Source organism: Mugil cephalus, chromosome 20, assembly GCF_022458985.1.
Source record: "Mugil cephalus isolate CIBA_MC_2020 chromosome 20, CIBA_Mcephalus_1.1, whole genome shotgun sequence".
In the NCBI taxonomy this organism is placed as follows: domain Eukaryota; kingdom Metazoa; phylum Chordata; class Actinopteri; order Mugiliformes; family Mugilidae; genus Mugil; species Mugil cephalus.
In genome coordinates, this window is record NC_061789.1 from 20,728,404 (window position 1) to 20,754,629 (window position 26,226).

Genomic DNA, 26,226 nt, shown 5'->3' on the forward strand with positions numbered 1-26,226 from the left:
CTTTTAGGTTTCACTTATTTAGTATATCACCCCAAAACAAAGAGAATAGATCAATTTCATTAAAAAGTAAAAAAATAATAATGATAAATAAATAAAAAAATATATATGCAGAATTATACATAATGTAGAAGAGGATGTGGCTTTTCAGATTTGTACACTTTTGCAAGTGCATAGTCTCTAACAGTCTGTTCGCAGCTGTGTACATGTAGCACAACGTTCAAAAGCCTTGTATTGCAACAAACATTAACATACAGGTTGTGGATTCCTGTTACGTAGTTGATTACCTGATATTAATGAATAAAGAAAAAGGCATTAACAAACTATAGGACAAGCCATACTGATGACGTAAAAACTACCCATTAGTAAAAGCAGTACACGAGGAAATCTTGTCACCTAGAGGAATAATGCACTTATAGTATCTAGAACGGCATTGGGAAAGGGAAATGCTTTTTAATATTGCAAACATTTTACAAGCTAATGTAAATAATAATACTAAAAATATATATATTAGTAACTGTTTTTAACATAGTAGTTTATTGATAAACAGCCGCTAGCTCGCGGTGGTGCTGTGAGTTTAATGGTCAACGCGACGCACACGGCTCGCGCAGATAAGAACATCCCACATACTCGCGCGACAGCAACAACAATGGCAAACCGTGGTCTGTTTTGGTAGATTTCTGATTGGAGCCGCACGATTGGGAAACTATAGAATTTCGTCTTAAGTTTTGAGTTTTGAATCGACGTGCTGTTAATATAAGACAAGTGTGTTCATCGCTTTCCCGTTTCACACACACACACATATATATATATATATATATATTTTTTTTTTTTTTTTCGAAAATGTGCGAGGCGCTGTTGTCAAGCTGCCAGAGTCCGTGCATGTGTGTCCCCGCTGCTTTTCTGCTGGGCTACAGCTACTAACCTAGCTGCTTTTCACTCGGCGCTTAGCTAACGTTAGCTTGGCCGCGTTTATTGACTTGCGGGAGAAGAAAAAAAACAAAAGCGAATGTAAAGCTTATTTTGCGGTCTATTTTCTAACAACAATCTCACAATTATTTGATAATCGTCGCTGTCGGGTGCGGTAAGAGCTGTTGTATGATTTGTCGTAGAAATACTTTGCTGGCTAGCTAATACGCTAGCTATTTGTGTGTATTCTTCGACTGAGGAAAACGGCGAGTTTTCTTTGAGAGTATGGATGACCAAACCAGGATGATGACGGGTCTCGCCGGACTCGGTGGACTACCACAAGCCGATGTCGGTGACCCCGACTCGGTCAGGAAACAACAGTCTCTCGGCCAACCGCAACAAGACATAGGGGATATCCTACAGCAAATAATGGCCATCACCGACGAAAGCCTGGACGAAGCGCAGGCCAGGTAAGACAGGCGAAGAGCCATTTTCCACGCATTATAGCTAAGCTAACGTGTGCTGTAATGCCTTATTTTCGGGCTTAGCTGTTTGTGTGTAACATTCACGTGTGGTAATGCGTAAATGCAACATCAATGCCACTTCGCGTTACAATGTAAATTGCAGTTAAACCAGTAACGTTAATGTGAATCCAGTTATTGGATATCTCTTGAACATCCACATCGTAGTGTTGTAGTTTGCAGTGTTGGGCTCTTTGTTACTTCAAATCGAGCTTTATTGCAGACCGTCTTTTGAAAAAACATGCAAAATTGGTTGAAACAACGCAACGACCCTTTACATTAATAATAGCTGATTTGCCTAAAAAGTCTCAAAAAAGTTTTTACTTCCATTTGGGTATATGAGATTAGTAGCCGAATGAAATGTTCATAACCACTTTGCTAACACTTTAACGTCACCTGCATTTCTGTTGCATGTACTTTTTTGGTTTGACAAAAAGTGGCTGTTACTAACTGCGTTAAGAAAAATCGTATTCGAACGAAGATTTTGTTATCATCCCATTGCTGCAATGCACAGTTTAATGCAGCAGCAAAGATCTGTCCTGTACATCTATTATCAAAACTATCGAGAAGTACATCGACAATAAAACAGTTGTTTTGAGGTGGTTGGTGTTTTTCAACTTGCTAGACCTCCAACTGGGTGGGAACGATTGGGTTTTGTGGTCATGTTGCCAAATCTTTCTACAAAGATATATATCAATGATATTTATCTGAAGTTCTGCATTACATCAAATTAGTGATGGTAGCATTGGGCATTGAAGTGCAAATGAGTACATCCATTAAGGTAAGGTTAGGGATTCCTCAATCCAGCATATCTACCAAGTGGTGTTTGTGATGACAGAATTGATTAATTTGTATGAATCCTCACATACAGTTGTATTAGAGGTATTTTGTGTGTCATTATTATAGAAATTGAAGTAAGTGACTGACCCACTCTCATATGCCATGTGGCTCAAGGAGCATAAGGTCAGTTTCAAATGAAGCGTCAGTGTTTCAACAATAGACAATCGTCCACTGCAAGGCTGTGTCCAGAGTGTGATGTGTCATTAGCTAGTGATTTTCCACCCAACATTTGACCACCTGGTTCTCTTAATTAATTCACTCCTCTTTCACTCCCTCCCTCCCTGGTGTTCATCCTTTTCATTGTGTGCTGGGTGCAATCAATTCTCCTATAATGTGTACGCGAGTGCAGCTGTCCGCAAATCGAGTTTCTATTAATGAGATGGTGGTGAGGGGGAGGGATGATGCTGCACTGGCAGCCTATGAACATTGGGGATATTGCCTTTTCTTCACTTCAAGTTTGAAGACTTAATCAGGCCTTGTTTCAGTGACCAAATATTTTTAATTTAGAATTCATTATTTTTCATTTTTTGCCTTCCCAGACCTTTATTTCTGTAATTTATTATTTGTCTTAATAATATTGGATTATTGTGGATCGTGTAATGTAAATTACTATTAATTGGGTATAAAATACATTTATAGTGTAGGAAATTGAATGCAAAACATATTATTAGTTGTTAACAGTCTTTTCTGAAAACCTAATTAAAGGTGTGGCTGCCTGTGGAAGTGCCAGAAGTGTCCTTGCCTATATGCTTGTATTGATCTTAACTCCCACTCAGATCATGTCCTCCTCATGCTACATGTGCCCAGGATTAATACTAATGCTGCCAACAGTAGTACTGAGGACTTGACAGAATTGTGGCATTTATTTATGAACACAATATCTGATATTTATAATGGAATTGAAACAATAATATCTTCTGAAATGTATGGCTTTGGCATTAGGTGACACACTAGCTTGTACTAAGTATGCTAAGTATGCATTTGTTTGGCCCTTTTATTTATCGCTCATATTTACCTCAGGTAATAGGGCAAGAAATTAGCAAATTAGGGAGTAAATAAAGGCTGTTGGTATGATTTAAATTGTACAGTTTTATCTACATAATCTTTTAACTCTGACCAAGTTTGTCACCCGACACATACATCTTTCCCGCAAATTAAGTGTGAGGTGGCTCTTATGCGAGCATGGCGCCCTTGTCATGCAAGGTGGCAGTGTGTTGGGATGGGGAGTGGTCAGGGCAGCGCAAGAACTCAGTGTTGCAGATTACACTTCCTGCGCACCATCCGCCCTCATCCTCTCACCCTGTCGCCATATGTTCAGATGCTGGCCAGAGGACTCGCCGGCGCATTGGGGTGGATCAGACGACCCCACAGAGGGAGGGAGAGCAGGGGGGGGCATGGCAGGGGGTGGCCTGCCACTCAACTTCCAGCACAGGTCAGTACAGGACCGCATGAGCACCCCCTTCTCCCCCTCCTGCTCATACCCTCCATTCTGAAGGCAGCCCTCCCCCCAACTCAAATCCAGCAGTGACAGAATTCGTACCTAATATTACACATTTACTGTAGACACTCTTTACATCAACTGCCACAATATTGTCATTGAAAGGCAGTCTTATGTGCCATTTGCAATAGGTGCACTATTTGCTAGTCCCCTCATTACTGCTGCTTTGGACATTCACAACTGGAATTGGTGTTGAGGTCAGGTGTAGCCAAATCATATTCATTTGTGGTTGTTCTGAATGTGTTGTTTGTGATATAATTTGGAGAAAGAATTTTCCTATTTTAATGTGATCTTCAGGATTTCCTGGTTTCATTTTTTTTTTTTTTTCTGATTCATGACGGTGATGATCAGCAACAGAGGCTTTGTGCTGATTTAGTCTTTTGTTTTCGCACAAACCATACCTATATATTTTACTTTTATATGACATGTAGTGTTTTCCAGTAAATGGTGTTTATTATGTGTAAAATCTATTATATTCATTAATCAAATGCAGTCATACAATAGTTCCACTGTTCTAAACATTTGTATTAGACAAAATTACAAAATACAACAGTTTGAGTTTGAATGGGATGGTTAACACCACTTTTATAACAGTCTCTAAAATTAGTCAGAAAACAGAAAGTAAGGTATTGCATACTTAGTTTCGCATTTTTGTGTCTTTGACTTATTTTTGAATGTTATGAAAAATAAAAATTTAGTTCCATATGTTTCCTGTAAGTAATGCACCCTCCCCAACGCATGTAACTGGGGTTATTGATGTACACTGTTCGTACAGTAGTTGACATTACAGACATTAGTGGGATGTCATGCGCAGTTTAGGGCTCTAGAAGGAGCAGGGCAGCGATCCTCTCTCAGATATGAGTATGTGTGAGTGCATGTATATGTTTTGGCAGAAAGTTTTTTTCTGATTTGATGACAATGAAATGTGTAAGTTTTGCCTTTTCTCCTCAATTGCTGTTAGCCTATTTGGCAATAAAGATAATACCTCTGATTAAATTAAAATTGCATCTTAATCCTAATTCTCTCTATCAACTCACCATCAATAGAACACATCTTTGTCTAGGAGGTAGAAATTAGATTGCTGTGTATTAACTCTGAAGTCTGGTGCTCAGTAATGATGACCTTGAGGTTTGGCATCATTACCTATCCCACAGTGCAAGGCATCTAAATGACAACATTACTCTTGGTAGCTCGAATTAATGCATCAGGAGTGTTTGTGCACTGACAAAGGCATTTAGCTACTGAAAATGCTGGCTCTGTCCTCTTGTGTCGCAAAACTCTATAAATGCTCTTTGCATATTACATACAAACCCTCTGCCTGTTTTTTTGGGGAGGGCATGGCATGACTTGGAGTTGGAGGTTTGTTTATTGTAATCCTCCCTGCTCTCTCCCTCTCTTATTCCCTCTTCTCTCTTACAGGAAGCATGCCCTGAACTGTCACAGAATGAAGCCAGCCCTCTTCAGCGTTCTCTGTGAGATCAAAGAGAAGACAGGTGAGTTTTTACTTCACTCGTCTGCACATGTTGTAATCCAGTGCTGGGATGTAGTATGCCTCTGCTTCAGGTTCATTCGCCACCATATTACTTTTCTAAAGACCTCTCAAGGAACTATATAAGGTGAATATTGATTGTATTTGTCGTCCAAGGAATTTTGTGGCATGTATTTGTATTTAGTTTGAGATCTTTATAAATAGCCATCATCGTGGCCTCATATTTATAGAATCTAAACCTATTTTTGACTGCTGTACATACGTCAGACTGAGCAGCTGAAACTAATCATAGTGGAACAGTGCCTTTTGAAACTTGAGTCAGACAGCAAATCTTGCTTCAGCACATGCTAACAAGCCTGAGTTCACTTAACTTGTTCATCAATTTGCAAGCAGCTTTTCTGTTTTGACGTGGAATACCTAAATGCATTAATATGATCTGATTGGTGGGAGGTTTTTGTATTTTTGGTCAGTTTCCTTCTCAAATCATGAACAGTAATGTGGCAAATTTAAAAATCAACAGCCTAAGTTGGTGTAATGTCATCAATATTTATATTACGATAATACAACATTTAAAAAAAAAAGTTTATACATGGTTGGTTGACAGCACACAGAAATGGAAAACTCCTCAGGGGATATTGCTTTAGAGTCAAACTGTTAATGCTATTTCAGTACGAAGAGATGTTTTTTCTTCACCTCTTTTTAAGCGGATGCTCTGCACAGTTTAGGGTATTATTTATAAATTGCTATTTAGTATCCTCATCCAAATGCATTGAGAAAGGCCACTACTATGATATCTTAACAAATAATGTTGAATTTCAAATACACATAATCTGATGGGCGTGATTACCTATGTGAATATCTACATTTAACGTAAACACTTGGCCTATTCTCATCTTGTTAGCAATTCGAGTCAGCTATCTGACAGATTTTAGTGTTGTTCAAAGGAGGAGGCCAGGGATGGATGGCAGATTGATGGTTATGGGAATGTGAATGGGGTGGGTTTTTGAATCCACTCCCTCTGTCAGTTTCTCTCCCTTCTGGTGTTCTATGTGCTTTTCTCTATTTCACTGTCCTTGTGTATCTTTTAACAGTGAGCTGCTCTTGTTCAAATACAATTTGAAAATGCTGCACTGCTGCCTGTTGTGGCCCTTTGTCAATAATGTATTATTGCTCTCTAGTGATTGGAGAAAAGTAAAGGCTAGGCTTGAGTGAGTGGGGCAGGGTACACTGTTTCCCAGGCAACCAGTGGTCGTATTTACCCTAATGCCATTCACTTTGATTTTCACATTTAGTCTCTGAGCAAACTAGAGACAGGGTCTGTGAGTACAGTAAGCTGAGCAGGAAAGCAGACAAAGCAGGGAGGTAGGTTAACAAAAGGTTCATGCTTGCAGTGAATATGCCAAGGTTGAGATATAGAGATCTTGGGCTTTGCTTGTACTCTGCTGGCCATCTGCCACATAGTGCCCTCCTAACTGCGCTGTGTACCTGCTTTGGCATCGCTTTGCTAGTCATACCCCCAGTAGGCCCCATTATCTGCCTTCGGAATGTGAATTGACTTCTCTTCATTGCAGCTTGTGGAAGACCCCTCATATCGGTAGTCCTTTAGTATTTCAACTGAATTTCTACAGTATTTTCTCACTGACAAACATGCACTTCTTTTGGCACAGCCACATACACAGTCTGTCTCCTTTGCACACATATACACACCAAACAGGGATAAAAGTAAACTCAGTCTTCGGTCTACTCCTACTGCCTCGGTCTTGTCCTCTCCCCCTTCTTCCCCCCTCTCTCTGCCTGCTCCCATTCTTGAAAGAGAAGACTTGCTCTGAACTCAGGGCTTTGATATGGTAATGTAATGGTGGTGGAGGAGGAGGGGAGGTGGGGCATGGGGGATGGGAGGTGAATTCCTTTGAGTGCTGCAGTTGGTTAGATTGTTTTCATTGTAAAGGAAATGTTCTGCGCAAATGCCAGTATCCTCGCTCCCACCGAAAACACCCCCCGTTTTATAACGGTGCCAGTGTTGTCCTGAGCTCTCACATTAAACATGACCCCCATCTGCATGAAATTAGATTTGTGTTAATACTTTATTAAATATACACTCCAAAAAAAATTAAAGCACTTGAAGAGAGATGAGAAATGATCAAAGTTGAGAGCCAGTGGCTTTACTTCAACTCACTTCTGTTCTCTCTCTCTCATGGGTATTTGCTATAAAAATAGCTCTTGGTGCAATGGGACGGCTTATGCCAAAATCTCTCACAAGCTACTGCAGTTCACTCTCAGAAGTTTTCATTTAGTTTGGGCACGTTTCAGGCATTTTTCCTTACTTTTATTCATTCCTCAAGCTTTACACATGACAACAGTGAATATGTCACTCACTATGTTTTGCCACCCTTCCGAAATCTCAAAAGTTTATACCTAAATCCTCTGTTTATTTTTGGAAATGTTTTAAATGAAAATAGTTTCTCAAGTGAAATTATAACGATCTAGTTTTTGACCTTGGAGACAAGTGTTTTGAAACTGTCTTCCTCCTCCTCCTCTATTGGACATGTTCACACTGCAATACATGGCACTCATCTTGATAAGTTGTCTGATAAACAACTGTGTGGGATAATACCCCGAGTTGGCTGTGTAGAAATGGTGCAAGTCAGTGTGCCACACTGACTTGCATCCTACCTGTCTGGTGACTTTCTTTGTGTGATCTATAATTAAAAGCTGATGCTTGCTGACCACTCAGGCTGTGTCTGACTGTCTGGCAACTCTGATCTCAAATGTGTTTTGTAATATAATAACGAATGTTTTTTTACTCAACTAAACTAAAATTGTCCTCTTGTGAGTCAAAACACGCAATAAAAGAAAATGGAAGCACATATACAATAAGCCCTTGCCACAGATCTATTTAACAATTGATCTGAAAAGTTTCTGTCAATTACTAGAAAAATGTTTTTGGCCTGATCACTTGCAGGTGATGGGCTTTCAGTTACCATCAACAGGAAGAAATGATCATTGTTATATTTTAATTATTCACCTGCTGTTTTAAAATTGTAATTGACAGTCTGTAAAAGTATTCTTTACAATGTCTGTACTAAAATTATTAATTGTTAGGTTTATGAATGTAAGAAATCACACAATAATTTTTTGCACCCATTCAGTCTGAGCCACAAAGAATTTGGTTTCCATTTCGGAAAAGAAAGTGTGGGAGTCAAACCTTGTTGAGATTTGTTGCTCTGTTAGATTTTCAGTTGTGCCAGTATCGTAACAATGTAGTGGTTTGGCTTTGCCACAGACCCAACCTCTTTTCAATGCCTTTTAGTTTTTCAAAGCTTTTAGAAGAGAAATCTTGTATATCATATTGAAGCTTCTTATTTTCCACCACCTACAAACAAAAATCTTGCCGTCATTACATCCAGTTAGTGTTTTAAGAAGACTGCTGATCATATGATCAGTGATCATATTTTATCAATAAATTCAAGAAGGTCAGTTGAACTACGATTTTTATGACATTATTGCAATTCAGAATTCTAATCAATTTAGTGTCTGTGGATTTGTATCTCTATATGTTATAATTTTGAGGCTAATTTATATTAAAAAAGGTTATGATTCATACTGTTTTGAGTCGTCCAAGCCAGTCTTAACATCGGAATATTCAGAATCAGAAAAGACTTTATTGCCAAGTAGGTGGAGAGCTCCAAAACACAGTGCCTTTCATCGTTGGCGTCATCATGGATGAAGATAAAAACATCTTTTCTCTATAATGGCAGGCTATCTATGAAAACACTTTGACACCACAGGGGTACTTTTATACAGCAGGTGTCTGAATTCTGTATTCACATCACTCAAGTTGGCTGTATGCATCACAATGCTGTTTCAGAAACTGAATAGACCAAATGACTTGTTAATTGTATTACAACACTATTCTTGTTGTCAAAAGAAACACACACAACACTCGTAGATCACACGTAGTTGTCATTTGGTCAAAGCCAGGATAAACAGTTAGCCTTTTGCCAAACCTTCCAAAAGCTTTAGTTTACAGAACTTTTTTCATTAATGAGGTATGTGTGAAATTTGACGATATAATGTCACACACTAGTGTCATTCAGTTGGTAACACTCGATTTTGGCAACAGAAAACCTGTTCAGGAATACAAGATTGATTTAGATATCTGAATTCTGCAGACTCTGAGTACAGTACATGTTGCCTAGTGAATCACATGCCTCACTAAACTAACCTAATTATTATTAGTTTTCAAAGATCCCAATTTAGAACAGAGCTATAAAATTTTATGTGTTGTTAGGAGCCTGGGGGTGTATTTCATTTTATTTTAGGGAGGGTTAGCATACAGTGCATTTAAGCTAAATGTATTAACAACATATAATTGTTTGTGGCAGAAATACAATGCGTAAAACTACCAAACCTTCATTAGGCTGACCAACAACCCACATCAACTTGATGGGTTTTCTGTTGAATGCCTCAGTTTAATATTGGCATTCGTTATGCAGTCTTACAGGATTATCTGAGTGGCTTTTCTGGAATCTTTTTTTTTGTTTTTTTGTGCTGTCCTGCCACTCAATTGTTTTTTTTCTTTGCCCAGCTCCTTTGCAGAAGAGGGTGAAAAAAGATAGCGTATGTGGTGAGGGGGTGCAGGAGCGATACAGGGAGATTGATGAGGCAGTAAGAGCAGGAGTAATTACTCGGTGTCCATTCCCCAAGCCAGATTGGCAGACGGCTAATATCACACAGACCCCTGGCCCTGTCAGACACCCCACACCCCCTACACACACATACCCACTAGGGAGGTAGAGCACCCCAACCTTCCACGTAGACCTGATGGTGTGTGGGCCAACAGATTTCACCATGTGGTATTATTCCTAAAAGAATTATGCTTCTGTATATTGACATGGGATGACTCACTGAGCGCACGTGATTGGCTGTAGTGTGCAGACACACCATGATGTCAAATGAATGGATATATACGCAAATATCATTTAGGTTTGGGGTATATATGGTTTATTTTAGTCGAATTGAAATTGCTGAACACAGTTTACACTTTGATACCAAAACAATAGATTTATTGGAGGAGTGTCACTGGTGTGACTAATGGTTGAAGTTTAAGCAATGAATGGGAGAAAAGTGAAACCAAGACAGGCAACTTTATTTCCTGTCTATTTGATTAGATGTATCCTACTTAGAAGGAATCTGCAGATAAAATGCAACACTGACAGACACTGCTAATATCTGATTGGATCTGTTAACTTCTTATTCAGTATTCTTTTTACTTTTATCAATAACATCAACTAACAAGGCAGTGTTGAGTGACCCATCAGTATTGGTTGAAGATCACCCACGGGCAAGACCCCTACTTCTCATCTGCCCTCCCTCTCAGCATGTCTGTGCCTCTACCACTGCTTTTAGGCTTTGCTCTTAAAGGAAGCCGGCGTCTCTTTAATTAAAGATATGTAAATGTGGTCTCAGCTGGATTGCACTAGTTTGGTGGCAGTGGGGTGGGAGAATGTCAGAGCCCCGCTTCTAATCCTGACTAATTAAGGATTAATTACAATTGATGGGTGCCTTCCACCCCTCCGCAGTAGTGCACATTGCTGTCCCAGACAGCATGTTTGTATATTTCACTCCATGTCATAAATACAGGGGAGAAACATAGAAACAGAAACATCATGTGAGGGAGGGGGTATATTATCCACCTCAAGATTAGGTGTTTATATTGGGTTGGGATCTTCATCAGTGCAGTTTGGATGGATTGATTATGCAGCAGTGCTGGCTCATTTAGATTAAAGTCATATTGGATTATTTGTTTGCATTATAGAATGAGTTTGTGTATTGTAAACAATTTATTTGTTTTCTGGTTAACCGACTAAATCAATACCTCTTTTAAAACCAGCAAAACATCATAGGCACAGAGGTTTTATTCCTCACTAAACTGGTACATTGGACTTGCCGACTAAACATGTAGCCTCAGTTTGCTCTGCCACCATCTGACTATGTCATAATGCTTGTTCACTTGTTATAAATGGGCACTGCTCTTCTGATCTATCGCTTAATTGCCACCTAATTTGCATAACAGTGCAAATTAACGACCTCTCAAATGAGCGTTCATTTTTCACAAAGTCTTTAGGAGCTCCTTAAGAGTCTGTGCTAATGAGCACAGGAGGCAGCTGGCCTGATGAGAGTTGACTGGGGGAAGATCCTAGCAGTGCTATAACAAGCCTCCTGCTTAGGTGCTCTTTGTCATCATCCTCTTCCTCCTGCAACATTTCAATCTTTTTTTTCTTCTATGTCTCTCCATGATTTCTGTGTCCAGAACAGTGCCGAGCAGGGAATATCATGTTTAGGTGGTCAAGAGCACTGTGTATATTTATTTAAACAATATGCATTTTTGCAATTGTGCAATATTTACAATGAAATTTCTTTTGGAAAAGGTCTCACATTTCTCAGTCACCCAGCATATCACATCAATGTCTAGTGAGCGTATTTCTAGTCAGACTGGCACTTTATTCCAACTTGACTTGTGTTTTCTGTTATTACTGTGGAACACAAGCTGAGAGCAAATACCACAGCAACTCAAGGTCTGTTTGTTTAATGCTGTCTGTGCTATGTGGATGAGCTCGAAAGACAGTCTGGCAAGGGCAAGATAACATTCAAATTCCCCCAAATCCCACGACCAAAACAAAAACATCATGTATAATAATAACAATGTTGATATCTATAGCACTTTTCAAAATAACATTTAGACATTGCTTAAAGAAATGATAATCAGGTAGTACAGGTTACAGCCACTTAACCTGGTCAGCATGATCAGATCAATTTAGATTAGTTGATATTTTTATATATTTTATATATTTTTACTTTATATATTTTACTTATGGTTATCAAGAATAGAATTTAATTTGTAATTAAAGAAAAAAAACATGCATATAAATAACAAACAGGGGGGAAAGATGTCAACGTTTCTGCTTATTAAGTTAAACAATTGATATATCCCTCCATTAGTGTTTGTGTGTGCTGTCATTGCCTGAGTGTCCAAGCTTCTTTCTTTAGGTAATTAAGGACTGATTAATGATGTGTTGGACTGAAGTGTTGTGCTTGCCCAAGGTGTGAATTCTCCAATTCACACCTTAATCAGACCACACTGTGTTTACTCTGAATTCTTAGGCTCAGTGCGTTAATGTGTTTGTGTCAGAGTCGGGGGCTGTGTGCAACAGGACTCTGAACTACTCAAACAGATGCTGATTAGTGTGAGCTGCTTAAAGTAGGAATGGGCATATGGATTGGGCTCATTACATTGACTGTACAAAAAACACCCCTTTAGAAGAATGGCTACACTATGTATATTACAACATTTGCACCAGAGATGTGGGTCATTTTTAGTTTAGTTTTTTTTTTTCTGTTTTAATGCCCTGTTCTGCAGTCTGCCTTAGGCAGCATTTTATAAACTCAAGCCGTTTTTAACCCGTATTCTGCTGAAATGGCAAAGTGCTGAAAATGCTATATACACTGATAAAAGTTTTTCTTTATTACAACACATCATTTTGTAATGTAACTGCTTTTGATATCATGGTTCATCCTCACAATTGTTTTTGACGACTAGTTGACAACTAATTATAGTATTTTTGAGTTTGTGAACACTACCACAATTTGTACATTTTGAAAAATCACATTTATCCTCGACGGTTTTCAGCAGCTGTTCAGTGTCTTGCAAGTTTAAGAAAGGTTATTCTTCTCTATTTTGTGTGCCAAAATAATGAAAGGCTAGATAAATTTGCCCCCATCTTTACTTTTTTCACAGTATTTTTGTTGCCCAGTTGCTAGTTTATCCCTTGCAGTCAGTTAAGGGCCCTTATTCATGGATTTACCGATCTTGTCTTGCAGTTGAGATTTGTTTTTGCATTTTTGTAAGGTAAATTTGCATATTCATGAAGCATATTTTCATTGTAAAAATATCTTTCTATTGGGCCATTCTCTTTATCTGAATTCTCTGTCTGTAATGAAAGGAAAACTGATGTTTTCACAGTCCTATCTTTTCTCCCTTCCTGGCTCTCCCGCCTTATGGCACGTCTGTACTCTGGATTCTGTATATTTCTGTACTCCCTCTCTCTCTCTGTCTCTTTCTCTGTCGCACACATATCTTCTCCTGTGACTCCTTTTTTCAATTCTCCTTGGTTCTCCTTCTACCCTCTCTCTCCCCTTACCTTTTTCCCCTTTTTTTCTTTCTCTATCCTTCTCTCTCCCGCTCCCTTGCTCTCTCCCAGTGAAAGGCTGAGAATACCCAAGGGAGCTGATGCAATTAAAATGCTAATCCTGTCTGTCTACAGAGAGAGGGAGAGGGGGGGCTGACAGCATGAGGGATTGCGGCTCACATGGAGAACTCGACTGAAATGGAGAACAGAGGGGAGGGAGGGGGCACTGGGGGAGGTGTGGAGCGGAGGGTGCGCTGAAAGAGAGAGGGGGAGGGGATGTGAGTTGGGGGAGACGGGTGAAAAAGGGGATGCTAGCGAGGGAAAAGACAGACAAGTATAAAGCTTGTGCTGTGAGCTGAGCAATGATATACTGACTGCGTTTAAGCCTTATCTATGCCTGTGTGTGGAAGACATTGCAGTTAATGTACAGCTCTGCACTATTGGTTAGGTTGTTCACCCTTACCTGCACCACTTCATATATTGTGTGTTGCGTCTGCACAGCACACCGTTTCCACACTGGCTCTGCAGAAATGAGAATGATTATGTATGCAGTGAAAGCCCAGCTGGATACCCTGAATATTTCATAGTATGTGTTGTTCGCTTCGTCTCTCAATGCCACACTGCCTAGCTGGGCTGGTAACATATGCATAATGGTGTGATTTCTGTGAACTGGGGATGCAGGCCATGGGCCTTAAACTGTCTTACTCTTTTGAAAAAGGGATTGTAACTATCATTATTGTCATTAACTGACTCCGTGTCAGTATGAAGAACACTGCTTACGTTTTTGAGCAAAACAACCAGACAGTTTCAGTCAGTTGTAAGCTCTTAAATAGTTTTTCAGTAGTGATACAGTTAGTTTCTAGGTGGAAGACTTTTTTTTTTCTTTTTTCTATATGTATCACACTTCTGTGTAGTGTCATCCCAACAGCTGCTATAATACTACTAGCCCGCTAGACTGTGCATGAGTGCAATTCTGGGTAATCACGGCTTAATTGGAGTAATTAGGGGAATGTAGGGGCATTAGGCTACAGCTGGGGGCCATAATGAGTGGGGGCAAAAGGGAGGAGGGAGAGGTGAGAATTTTCAAGAGCCACAGTTGCCCTCTTTACTGTAGGTCAGTTGTATATTTCAGTGTTTTGACAATATAGATCAAAATATAACTACATCGAAACTCTACACAGTGTACAGCTACAGAGTATGTCACGCAAAACCCCAAACTTTAAACACCACTAGAGTGCAGGCCAAACTCTGAAGTAGTTACGTGTGGGTAATAACTAAAACAAATCCTGTTGGTCCTTGATTACCAGATTATCTGTTAGTTATCTGTCTAAAAGTGCAGAGATCCTTTGCAAATTTTTGAAAGGAAACAAAAAGAGGAGGGAAAGAGATGGGCGAATCAGGGTCATTAGTTCAGGCGGCTGGGTCTGCTGCATTCCTGAGCCCTGAGATGGGGGAGCAGCAGAGCAGGAATGTGCCTGGGAGAGAGAAGAGACCTAAGCAGAGGGAAAGAAAAAGGCAAGAAGGAACAAGAAAAAAAATGGAGGAAAAAGTTGGACACTTGGCTACGAAAGGCCTGATACAGTGGCGGATTAAACTCATTTATCAATTGAAGCCATAAATAAAGCACATACAAGATCCCTTTCTCCATAGCACTTGAACATTTTACATATTACTGTTTTTGTCCTAATTTCTTTACATCTGTTACTTTTCACAGTGCGGCTCTACTCGCTTGCCTCACTTGTAGCTCCGTCTGCTCTAAAAGTGTTATTCACTGTAACTCTTTACAAGGAAACTTAAACAACTATTTAACAATGAAGCACAATGTAAAGATTTATTATAATAATGTAAATACTAATAAGGGCCACGAGAAGCTAGGAATGAGTGTGTTCATGCACCCTCTAACCTTTGATGATGAGCTTTGACAAACTAGCATAATCCTCAAGGAGGACAAGCGCCTAACGCCACCCAGTTTCCACTGGGATTAATCTCGTCATCCATATTGTTGCCGTCTGTCTCCTTCGTAATCCCATCCTCACAGTTTAAATGGGCTTTTACTAAGTTAATTTAGTCTCTAGTTATACAGATCAACACAAATTTGGATACAGTAAACTGTTTTTTTGGACTGAACCAATATTTACATTCACAATTCACTCAATTCAATTAAAAAATATGTCCCTTTTACTTTTGTGCAAAAAGTTAGGCTTGCGTTTTATATCGCTACTGATAATCAGGAGTCCTTATACTTCAACAGGAATCAGAACAGTGTGCTGTTTAATTTTCCTTATGTGCTAATTATGCATGTTTTTGAATTGGTGGTAACAATGAGTCTTTGAAAATTTTAATGAGATGAACTTCACCGGGATGAGATGAGATCCACTGGTAATAACCATGTGTTCCATAGACCAGTCAGGCATAACATTATGACCACTGGCAAGAGAAGTAAATAACATTGACCGTTGTGACAATACAATGTTCTGCTTGAAAACCTTTGGACCTGGCATTCATGTGGATGTTACTTAGACATGTATCACCCATCTAGACCAGACCAGGCACCCCATAGCAATGACACTGCTTGATGCTGCCTTCTCCAGCAGGATGCAAGATGACAAAAGCACACACACACACACACACAGAAACGGTTTAGAAACAACTAAAAAAAAAAAAAAAAAAAGGAAGAACAGTGTTGAACTGAACTGATTGATCAAGTATCTGTAGAATGCACTGGAACAAGCCGGATCCATTGAAGCCCCTCCCTTTAACCCATAGGATCCAAAAAACCCCTGTTAACAAAATTATTATACCAAACATCACAGTAGATTCTCAGAAGGCCCGTGTCCATTCTCTGAGTCACAACTGTTTTGGAGGCACAACTGAGACCACCACAATATCAGGAAGGTGGTCATAATGTTATGTCTGATTCATGTAGTGCATTAATGCTTGCCTCAATACATTGAGTTGTGGTCACAAGTTTACTCTCGTAACCTCTGAAGTTGAATGACTGAGAAGCAAAAGGTGCAAGAGAACATATAGTTTTGAAAGCTTCAGGCTCTGAAGAAAAAGGCTTGTCTGAAGTTAAAACTTTTCAGAGTGGCATCTCTAAGGGAGATTGTGTGTGTGTGCGTGTATACATGTGTGCAGCAGAGAGATGAGAGCATGGCTGCAGGCTGACAGAGGTCCTGGTATAATACAGTGGTGGAGAGCAGCGACTGATAACTATACTTATGGCCACTGGGGCTCATAGTGACAGCACATGCACTCCCATTACTGGTCCCATGCCTCATGCCCTTATCTCTGGCAGCCTGCCATAGAGGGACCACACTGCCCTCTGCTGTTGATCTGGAGGAAGTTCAGGCTAATTTAGAGTGCAGTCTGAGGCTCATATCACTGACTCAGGGGGGGCGCTTGACTGGCTTTTGACATGGCTCAGAAAGGCATTATCCGATGTGCCCTGTGAAACTCCAGCAATATTCTCCTTTCTTGTGAAAACGTGTAGTCTTTCAGTGAAAAACCCAACTTTTAAACAACTGGTTTCTCTTACCTCAGAGATGTGTTATAGTTTGAGCAGACATTCAAAAACTGAGCAAGTAAATGCCTTACCTGTCTGACTCCTATGCTTTATTGGTTGCTTCTGTCCAGTGCTGAGTATACGAGGCGTGCAGGAGGAGGACCCTCCAGATCCCCAAATCATGCGGTTGGATAACATGCTGCTTGCAGAGGGTGTGTCAGGACCAGAAAAGGGTGGAGGATCGGCTGCAGCGGCTGCAGCAGCAGCAGCAGCAGGGGGCTCACCCACCGACAGCAGCATCGAACATTCCGACTACAGAGCCAAGCTCGCCCAGATCCGCCAGATATATCATTCTGAACTGGAGAAGTATGAGCAGGTTTGTGCAGACTAAAACTTACTGCTTGATCGTATACTTTTAAGAACATTTTCTATCTGCAAGCAAGAAGCACGTTTGTAAAAACTTTCACATATTTGCAAGATCATTTACAACAGACTCATGGGATGTGGCAGCTTTTGGGCAATGCTTTAAACTTAAGTTAAGCTCTGAAAATGTGGTCTTAATATTCAGTAAGTTTTCTGACTAGCAGACTAGCACTGTATTGTATATCTAATATATAAATTATACTTAAAGTTATTTTTGTTTCTAAATATGGAGTTACTTAAATTAGAAATACCAGTGCAGGGACTGGCAGCATTTGAATGTCTGACAGTTTGCTGGTACCAGTCAGACAAAGATTATATCAGACTACAACTTTATCCAATCAGTAGATAATCTCTCATCTATGTAGTGTATTTAAAATAAACGCAACCACAATGAAGAAAGGTGTGGACACGGACGACATGTCACGTAACCCAAAGCAGTTCCAAGTGTGTGTTACCTAAACTTTAGATTAGCTGATGGCTAAATTCTCATTTGAAGTGTGCCTCAGAATCTGTGCTGTGGCTCTCGTTTTCCAACTCATTCAACTCATTTCTGTCTCTTCTTCCAGGCCTGCAGTGAGTTCACCAACCATGTAATGAACCTGCTGAGAGAGCAGTCTCGCACACGGCCCATCTCTCCCAAGGAGATTGAGCGCATGGTGGCCATAATCCACCGCAAGTTCAGCTCCATTCAGATGCAGCTCAAACAGAGCACCTGTGAGGCTGTCATGATTTTGCGCTCACGCTTCCTTGATGCCAGGTTGGTTTCTGTGTGTCTTGCTGGTAATTTATCATATCTCTGTGTTAAATGTTTTTTTTCCTTGAGGACTGGGGTAATCTGAACAGTTTGATGTTGCTGTCTCATACTTGTACATTCCAAGCATGTTGTTCATTATCTCTTCTTTCTGTGTGTCAGACGTAAGAGGCGCAATTTCAACAAGCAAGCTACGGAGGTGCTGAACGAGTATTTCTACTCCCACCTGTCTAATCCTTATCCTAGTGAGGAAGCCAAGGAAGAACTTGCCAAAAAGTGTGGGATCACTGTGTCTCAGGTGAATTGCTAATGCATCTATTATCAAGGACAATATAAGGACACTACCTGTTATAGGGATGCAACGGTACTCGGTAAAATACTGGTTCGGCTGCCCTGCACGGGAAGATCCGCTCTTAAGGCCCATGGGTTTTTGGTTTCGCAATTGATTTTGCGTTGGCGCTTTATTTACTGCAGGCCACTGAGTGAATGTGCCTGTCCAGGTAGGCGAAAGCCCGCCCCCGCAAGTTAATGTCTAAACACTGTGTGCCTCCACCCACCCACTCACACCTGGAACTGGTTGGTTGTAGCTCATGCAGAGTTTGAGATACATGTAAATGTAAATCTGAAATCATGAAATCTTTAGCAGAGTTGATAGACTCGGCTTCAAATCTCCAGTGTGGAACGATTTTGATTTTGGCATTGAGTGCAACGACTGTCTGCAAACATTGTTTGAAAGGAAAAAGGAAACACAAGCAATATGACCAAGCATCTCCAGCATCTCCAACGTAAGCATCCTGATATAATGCTCCCCGATCACAGGACAGTTGAGTGACTGGAACAGGTAACGGCAGCAAAAAAGCAACTGTCTATGGAAAACGCCTTTGAACAGACCTATCGGCCGATTTCAGATAAACACAAGAAAAGAACCAGTGCAGTGGGAGTGTTCATTGCCAAAGATTTACAGCCCTTTTCTGTGGGCGACGCTTAATTGAAACACTCAACCCACGGTATGCCGTACACATTTTAGTGACGTTGTCACCCCCCAGCCTCTATAACAAAACGTGCAAAGCCATTGAAAACGTTTTGACTCAAACACAAAGCAGATTAGGGAAATGAAATAGAGTTTTTGCTGACAAGCAAAATAAAAAATTAATTTTGGGAGGAAAAAAAAAAACAGTTCTCTTTACTCACAGAACACGTTCCGAAACCGTGGCTCAAAAACTGTGGGATGGACCGAACCGTGGGCTTCCTGTACCGTTGCACCCCCAACCTGTTTTGTAGTGGTATTGATTGTTAAATCACCTGTTCTGTTTCAGTGAGACTCCTATACTTCAACAACTACTGTGTTACATACCTCATAGCTGCAAGAACAGTTATTTCTTTTCTAGTTAAACATTTAGCTGAGGTTGCAGCTAAATTAATGCAAATAAATGATTATTCAAATTTAATATTGGTCTGTTCCTCAGGTCTCTAATTGGTTTGGCAACAAGAGAATACGCTACAAAAAAAACATTGGTAAGTTCCAGGAAGAAGCGAACCTCTACGCAGTTAAAACCGCGGTGGATGCTGCCAATGTGTCGGCGCAGGCTAGCCAGGCTAACTCTCCGGCAACACCCAACTCAGGTACCACATGTCCTGTGTCATCTACTCTCAAGCACTTCTAGTTCTTCTAACTTGGCTTCAGTTCCTTTGCATGCACTTCTGTTCTTGCACAGCTTAAACCAACTGAACCACAGTTCGGTTGTTGTCGAAAGGGCAACCCACTCTGAATACTTTAAATGTGTTCCCACTCAGTTACCACACTGAATGTTCATCGTCACAACCTATAACAGATTTATATATACTCAGAAACCCCAACACAGTATGATTATAAATGTAATGCACATTTTTAAAAAGCGATTTTTATTTTAAGCTTATTTACACTGTTAGGTTGTTGTAGTGTAGGCTGCCTCGGTCTTTGCTTGTTTCACAACCATATTTACTTTTATACTGCTCTGTGTTGCATTTATTAAGTTAGCAATTTTCCAATTTTTGGAACTTTTGTGATAATTAGGGATATTAGAGTTCTGACATTCTATGATCTTAACGTCATATTTTTGTAGAAATGGACCCTCTTATTGGTTTAGGTATTGTGCAGTTATCTAAACACCTATTTGTGCAATACACTGTGTTATATCAGCTTATCTTTAAGACACAATGGTGGAACGGAAACATATTGTTTTCAACTCAAGGCTTCTCTATCTAGATAGATTGTTTCATAGGGATCTCAAGCATATGAAACCAGATTGAGTCCGATATGCATTATTTTCTTTTTGCTGCTGCAGCTGCAGCTACTGACACCAAATGAATCAACACACAAGACATCTCATTAAGTTGTGTAAAATTTTATTCCCCAAAACAACCACTTAAATATGTTCATTGATCTTATATCAAGATTACACACAAGCATTAAAGCTTGCATAGTGATAAAATGTCTGTGATACAGCACGTGTCAGAAATGCGGTGAACCACAACGCTTACATCAGTGATGCAGTCAGACGTTACCATGAATTCTGAGCAACAGCTAGTTTGAAGCCCACTCTAACCACTCATATCTTCCACCTTCCTCATGTCACTGGCCTTCACTATACTGTACCCCACGACAAAAAACACAATATTGTCTCTTGAAAAGTGTTAGTCACATTCAGTTCTTCAACTTAACCTGCTGACCAGAAACCTACTGCATAATATGAAGTTAAGCATACCTGCATATTTCTGCAGTTGTTTGTGCAACTGATATGCACATGCAGAATTCTTTACTTTAAGGCTTGTAGAATAACTTTTATTGAAGCAGTTCATTAGAGGAGACTTTGCTCCTACTAGGCAGCATCCCTCACTAGGTAACCCTTTTAACCCCTTTGCTATTTGGTGGGGGCTGATTGGCTATTGGATATATATATTACCTGCAGGGTCACCGGGGTCATACAGCTTGTCTCACACAGGCGACACCTACCTTGGGCTGCGTTCCCTCAACGGGGAGGGTCTCAGCATCACTCCCTCTCTACAGCCTCAGGTACGCACTGAGGACAGCTGCAGAGTTGACAGAGGTGTCCTCGGTCCTAGCCACCCCACCTCCTCGGATACCTTCCCATAGCCTAGCTCCTTCTGACTTCTCCTCAGATCCCATCCTGACTGAACCTTTAACACCAACCCCACTGCCCCACGCAGTGCTTATACACAAACTGACCATTCTTACGTATGTGTAGTTAGCATTGAGTAGCACACTCAAGACATTTAATGTTGGCTACTTGGAGGCTTTTTAAATTAAATTAGTTACATGTAAACATAGTCCCTATCCACACTTATTTATTTTTTTTAGCGAGCTTGGAGTCTGTCTGGGTGTGTTTCTTCAATACCCTTGAACTTTTCAAGATACAGCTGGAATGTTTCTATAAATCAGGACTGGGGGATCAAACCAGTCATCACACCGTGTGTGTGTGTGTGTGTGTGTGTGTGTGTTTGTGTGTTTGTGTGTGTGTGTGTGTGTGTGTGATGGTCAGTTTCTCAACCTCGAGGTTTCCTGCACGTGCCACTGTATCACAATATCCTGCCCCTTTCCTCCCTTCTTGCCCCTCTCTCAAGAATCCCAGGCCTTCATACTTCCATGCCTTCAACTGTGTAGATCAATACGACATTTGTTCAAACAGAACTGTGTTTGTGATTGTTTTCTTATATTGAGGTGTGGATGTATTGTTCTGGAGGGATCCACAGATTTCTGCTGTTAAGCATTATTGTTAAATTATTGTTAAATATATAGCCTATATTTAACAATAACGAAGTAGGAGGTGGCCTTTAAGCTTGAGCTGCAGTTTTACATTTCCTTTATAAAGGTCATTACAGCACAAATGAGTCAATGGAGAGTTGTTAAGATGATGAACCACAAAATTTAGCGCTCTCGCTTATCGTAAACAGGATGTGAAGTAAGCCACTCTGACTTCCTTTGATGCGTGCAGTAGAGGTTTGGGGATGCTGTTGTTACATCATTTTTTGTGTAGTTGCATAACATGGCCACAACTTTTTACTTGTCCAACTGTAGCGAAGTTTATGTTCAAGTGTTTCATCTCTTAACAGGTGGATACCCTGCACCGTGCTACACACCTGACGGGCGGCTATGAGGAGTTGTCAGGTAGTGGCCTCTACACCCCTCATCACCTGGATGTGAGTTCATGTAGTATTCAGTTAGGCAAGACACCTGTGCTTAATATCATCTACTCTGCAGAGGTTTAATATTTCAATTGCTGGAACTGTGAATTTTCTCGGTGTCTGGGCAAAATTCCAGCAGGACAATTTAAACAAGTTACAGTTGTTGTCAATGAATCCTAACCTCACATTTTAACTCAGTTAATTAAAATTTACTAAAAAACAGACAAAAAAAATAATAATCAAATATTTAACAAAAAATACAAAAGATAGCCTAGCCTTTTTGAGGGAATGACTTGAGGTGAAATTGAAGATATAATGGGGCATATAAAGACATTTTACAATAATTGCCCTGAAAATCATTCAGGAAGCTGATATCGTGTTTGAACACAGTTCTTAGATGACTAGCGCTTTGTCTGCAAAACGTAGTCATTTATGGTTGGGTCATTTTACCAGTAAGCACAAATACAGCTGATTCAGAGTGCTAACTCTAAAGCTCCGTCTTCATGCAGAATTCTCTTTTCCCTGACTGTGTTGCAGGCTAACAGCTGGCAGGACACCACCAACCCCCCCTCGGTTACCTCCCCTTCCGGTCCTCCTGGCAGTGTCCACTCGGACACCTCCAATTGATTCGGTGCCTCTTCGGTGCCATCACTTCATTCCCACGACAGCCTGCTCTGACTACCATCCCCTGTCCACATTTTTCAGTACCCCCATGTCTCTCAATAGGTGGCCACACAAGGCTTGCATTTCATAAACACACACTGTGCTGGAACACAGGACAGCCAAACAATAACAAGGAGGAATTCCCTCTCCAGCTCCACTCCAGTGCTCAGATCTCTGTTACTCATAATGAAAAGGGGAATGGAGCTTACTGATGGTGAGAAAACATATTTACTTTCAAGGACTTTTTGAAAACCACTGACCCAGCTGTGTAGATGATCATGATGTCTGTACATTATGTGTATATGCACGTTAACTTCACACAGTACTCACACAGCTTGTCCATGTGCCGTTGACCTCTGCACTCAACCCTTTGCTTTGGAAAACTGTGTGTGATTGCCTGTATCTCTTGAAGCCTTGGCATTTTACAGCCAAACTCTTGATACAGATCACCAGGGAGCTCTGCTCACCTTGCTCGTACCAAAGTGCTGCCCCAGTAGTTGTCAACACATCTGTTCCTCCAAGATCACCCTCTGCCAATTCAAGACACTGTCGTCCTACTAGCTTGATGTTTCATTCTGTTTGAGATTATATAGTGAATAACAGAAATATGCACAGTGGTGCATGCAAAAACCCTTCCATAAAATACACCACACAACTTTTCAGTCGTTTTAATAGAGTGAGCTGACATAAAAGATGTGTCAAGCACAAAAGTTAGCATCCTTGTTAATGGGTGTCTCTACCTTTTTAAAGGGGTAGTTAAGGGGATCACTGTTCTAAACCCGGCAGGACAAGTGATAATAGGGCTGATGAGACGTGGAGGGAAGAGCAGAGAGAGGAGAATATCTTGGGTTGAGTGGATGTAACTAATAGCCCTTTTTGTTGCTAACCAATAGAGGGTGTTGGTAGATGGCTTGTAGACTTTACTTCTTGCTTTCTGTCCACTAGTTTATTTGATTGTAGGCTATTTTCTAATGCTGTTTCACCAAGAATGCACCAGCCACCACCAAAAATGTGCTCAATAAAGCATCTAAATGACGATGAAAGATGGGTGGAAAGATTGTGGGGCATTGATGTGTTATTGGGACAAACGTGACATGAATTTAGAAACGTGACTGTCTTCCATGCATGTAGGACTTCTAGGCGTGATATTGTTTTCATTTAACCTTCCACTTTTTGAGCTTCATTTTTATTAACAAAAAATAAAGGGTATAATTATTACAGTCAGACCAAAAAGGAAAAAGTGCATCATATATTGCTATGATGTGTGTGTGTCTCTTGGAGGGCCTGTGTACAGCGTTTTTGGGACGTTTTAGTCGAACTGGCTATTGCCCTCTTTGTCAGCATCATAGAGACCGGGTGCTTCCACCAGCCAATGACATGTCAGGTGGGGTTCATCTGAGATCTCCTCCCCATCTTGAACATTTAAGCTTGTGAGCCCGAGGCAACACACTACAACCCTGTTGTACCAAAACCAAAAATACCAAGTTCAGCAATGTAATAATGCTACTCTGTGTCTCTCGAAAGTTGGTGCACAGCCACCTTTTCAGTTTGAGGAGAGGAGGGAAATATATTTGTATGTGTCTCTCTATGTGGTGTTGTCATGCCTCAAGTTGGTTTGATTTTTGGGTTGTTGTTTTTCTTTTTTTTTTTTGTTGTTGTTGTTGTGGGGCTTCATGGGCGGGTGGGTCGAGTAAGGACTGTCATATCACACTTGTAATTTGATTGTGAGCATACAAGGCATGCTCTCCCTTTACCTATTCTTTTCATACTTCCTCTAGTACTCTGGTAAAACCACAATTTAGTTTGGAGTTCTGTGGCCAATTGGGTAAGGGCTTCTCTCTCTCCTCTGTTACCAAAAAGAAGAGACGGCAGCACTGGGTGTAGTAAAACTCTTGATTCGAGTTTTAAGACAAACCTGCAAAGTTTTGGGGGATTTTCATTCTTTGAAACTGTTTTCTACGTTATCCGTTAACAAAGCATTTTGATAGTAAGGTAAAGCCTTATGCCGATTTAGTGTCAGTCGAGACTTTGTTGAACCATGTTACAGAACAAAACCTGAGTTTGAAAGCTGGTCACATGATATCCCGCATTAATGACTTGTTTTGTTACTCATTGCAGTTCACATGACTGTATCTTATAAATAATGTTATCGCCACACCAAATTATCATGCTCCCCCTTTTCTACCTGTTGTAATGGATGTCGCTGTACAGTTTGTGTAACGTTTCAGTATTTTTTTTTTCTTTTATAAATGTTTGGTTGAGATGCCAGTTTTATTTTGGCTTTTGTGTCACAGGATTCACAATAACTATCAGTTTTGAATATTATTTAGGTCTTTTGTTACATAACCGGGTTGAAATGTAGGGTTTGCTGAACCATTCGGTGCTGTGGAAAGAACAGAATTAACAGAGGTTCTCCTATGGACATGATTTGGTTGGTTTCTGGATCCCCTTCCTCAGCTGATTCTCCTTACATTTCCACGCTCTTCAGTCTCTTCCCAATATTCAGCCACTTCTGTACTTAAGCCTTGAGAATTTCCATTTTGAGAGTGGCTCGATGAATTTTGAAACCATTTAACAGTTCTTTTGATGCGCTCTGTTTTGTGGAAAGTGGATCACACAATCCCAAAGTTATTCATGTTAGTTACACTAAAATAATTTTAATACATTTAAGTAGTGTGAGTATATGCAGACAGTATCTTTGCTTCTGAAAATAGAAGATTTGAACATCATGTTTCAAGATGAAACTTGATGACATTAAATGTATCATTTTGACCCGGAGCTGCATTTCTATTTTCTGTCAATCATGTTTAAATATTATTTGGAGTCTGGGAGTGACTGAATGACTTCCACAGCACCAAATGGCTTCTAAAACCTATTTGATTTCTTTGTTTTTATTAGTATATTTGTATCTCCCCTCTTTCCCTTGTATTTACCCCTCTCTCTACCTCTGTCTTTCCATTTCTCTTGTATATAACCCCCACTGTTTTCAGACTTGTCAGTCTGTATAAACTCCTTTTATACCTCAACTTTAGAATTGTTCTAGAAAGAGTAAAACAAAAGAAAGAATATGACAAATTGTAGTGTTCTTATTAGAAAATTAATAAAAAATGATTTAGTGTGATTTTTTTCAGTATTTGATTTCAGATTTTAGGAGTGTTTCATTTTATAATTTGTCACAAATGCTCTTGTGATAGTCAAATGTAATAAAAGGAGAGATTGCACCATCTCATGATTATATGTGAATGTGTCATGGAACCTG

The 26,226-nt window shown here is 40.1% G+C and overlaps 1 protein-coding gene across 5 annotated transcripts; it reads left to right on the forward strand.

Annotated features, from left to right (window-relative positions):
• Positions 1–489: 489 nt before the first annotated feature.
• Positions 490–26,193, forward strand: pbx4 (pre-B-cell leukemia transcription factor 4). 5 transcript variants are annotated; one of them, XM_047571107.1, is made up of 10 exons: positions 490–1,376; positions 3,586–3,699; positions 5,185–5,258; positions 17,080–17,324; positions 17,938–18,128; positions 18,285–18,420; positions 19,589–19,745; positions 21,071–21,174; positions 22,233–22,287; positions 22,842–26,193. In XM_047571107.1, exons 1-10 carry the CDS (start codon positions 1,192–1,194, stop codon positions 22,844–22,846), a joined length of 1,266 nt encoding a protein of 421 aa, XP_047427063.1. In that variant the 5' UTR covers positions 490–1,191; the 3' UTR covers positions 22,847–26,193. The 5 variants fall into 5 exon arrangements, with proteins under 5 accessions (XP_047427063.1, XP_047427061.1, XP_047427065.1 ...); XM_047571105.1 differs by having other exon boundaries at positions 494–1,376; positions 22,233–22,319; XM_047571109.1 differs by lacking the exon at positions 21,071–21,174 and having other exon boundaries at positions 510–1,376.
• The last annotated feature ends 33 nt before the right edge of the window (positions 26,194–26,226 follow it).

Bases quoted from the DNA above. Each gene is read 5' to 3' on its own strand.
- pbx4 (XM_047571105.1), top strand. From the start codon at position 1,192: ATGGATGACCAAACCAGGATGATGACGGGTCTCGCCGGACTCGGTGGA. The intron at 3,700-5,184 runs GTCAGTACAGGA...TCTCTCTTACAG, and splicing joins CCACTCAACTTCCAGCACAG to GAAGCATGCCCTGAACTGTC. The intron at 5,259-17,079 runs GTGAGTTTTTAC...GCTTCTGTCCAG, and splicing joins TGAGATCAAAGAGAAGACAG to TGCTGAGTATACGAGGCGTG.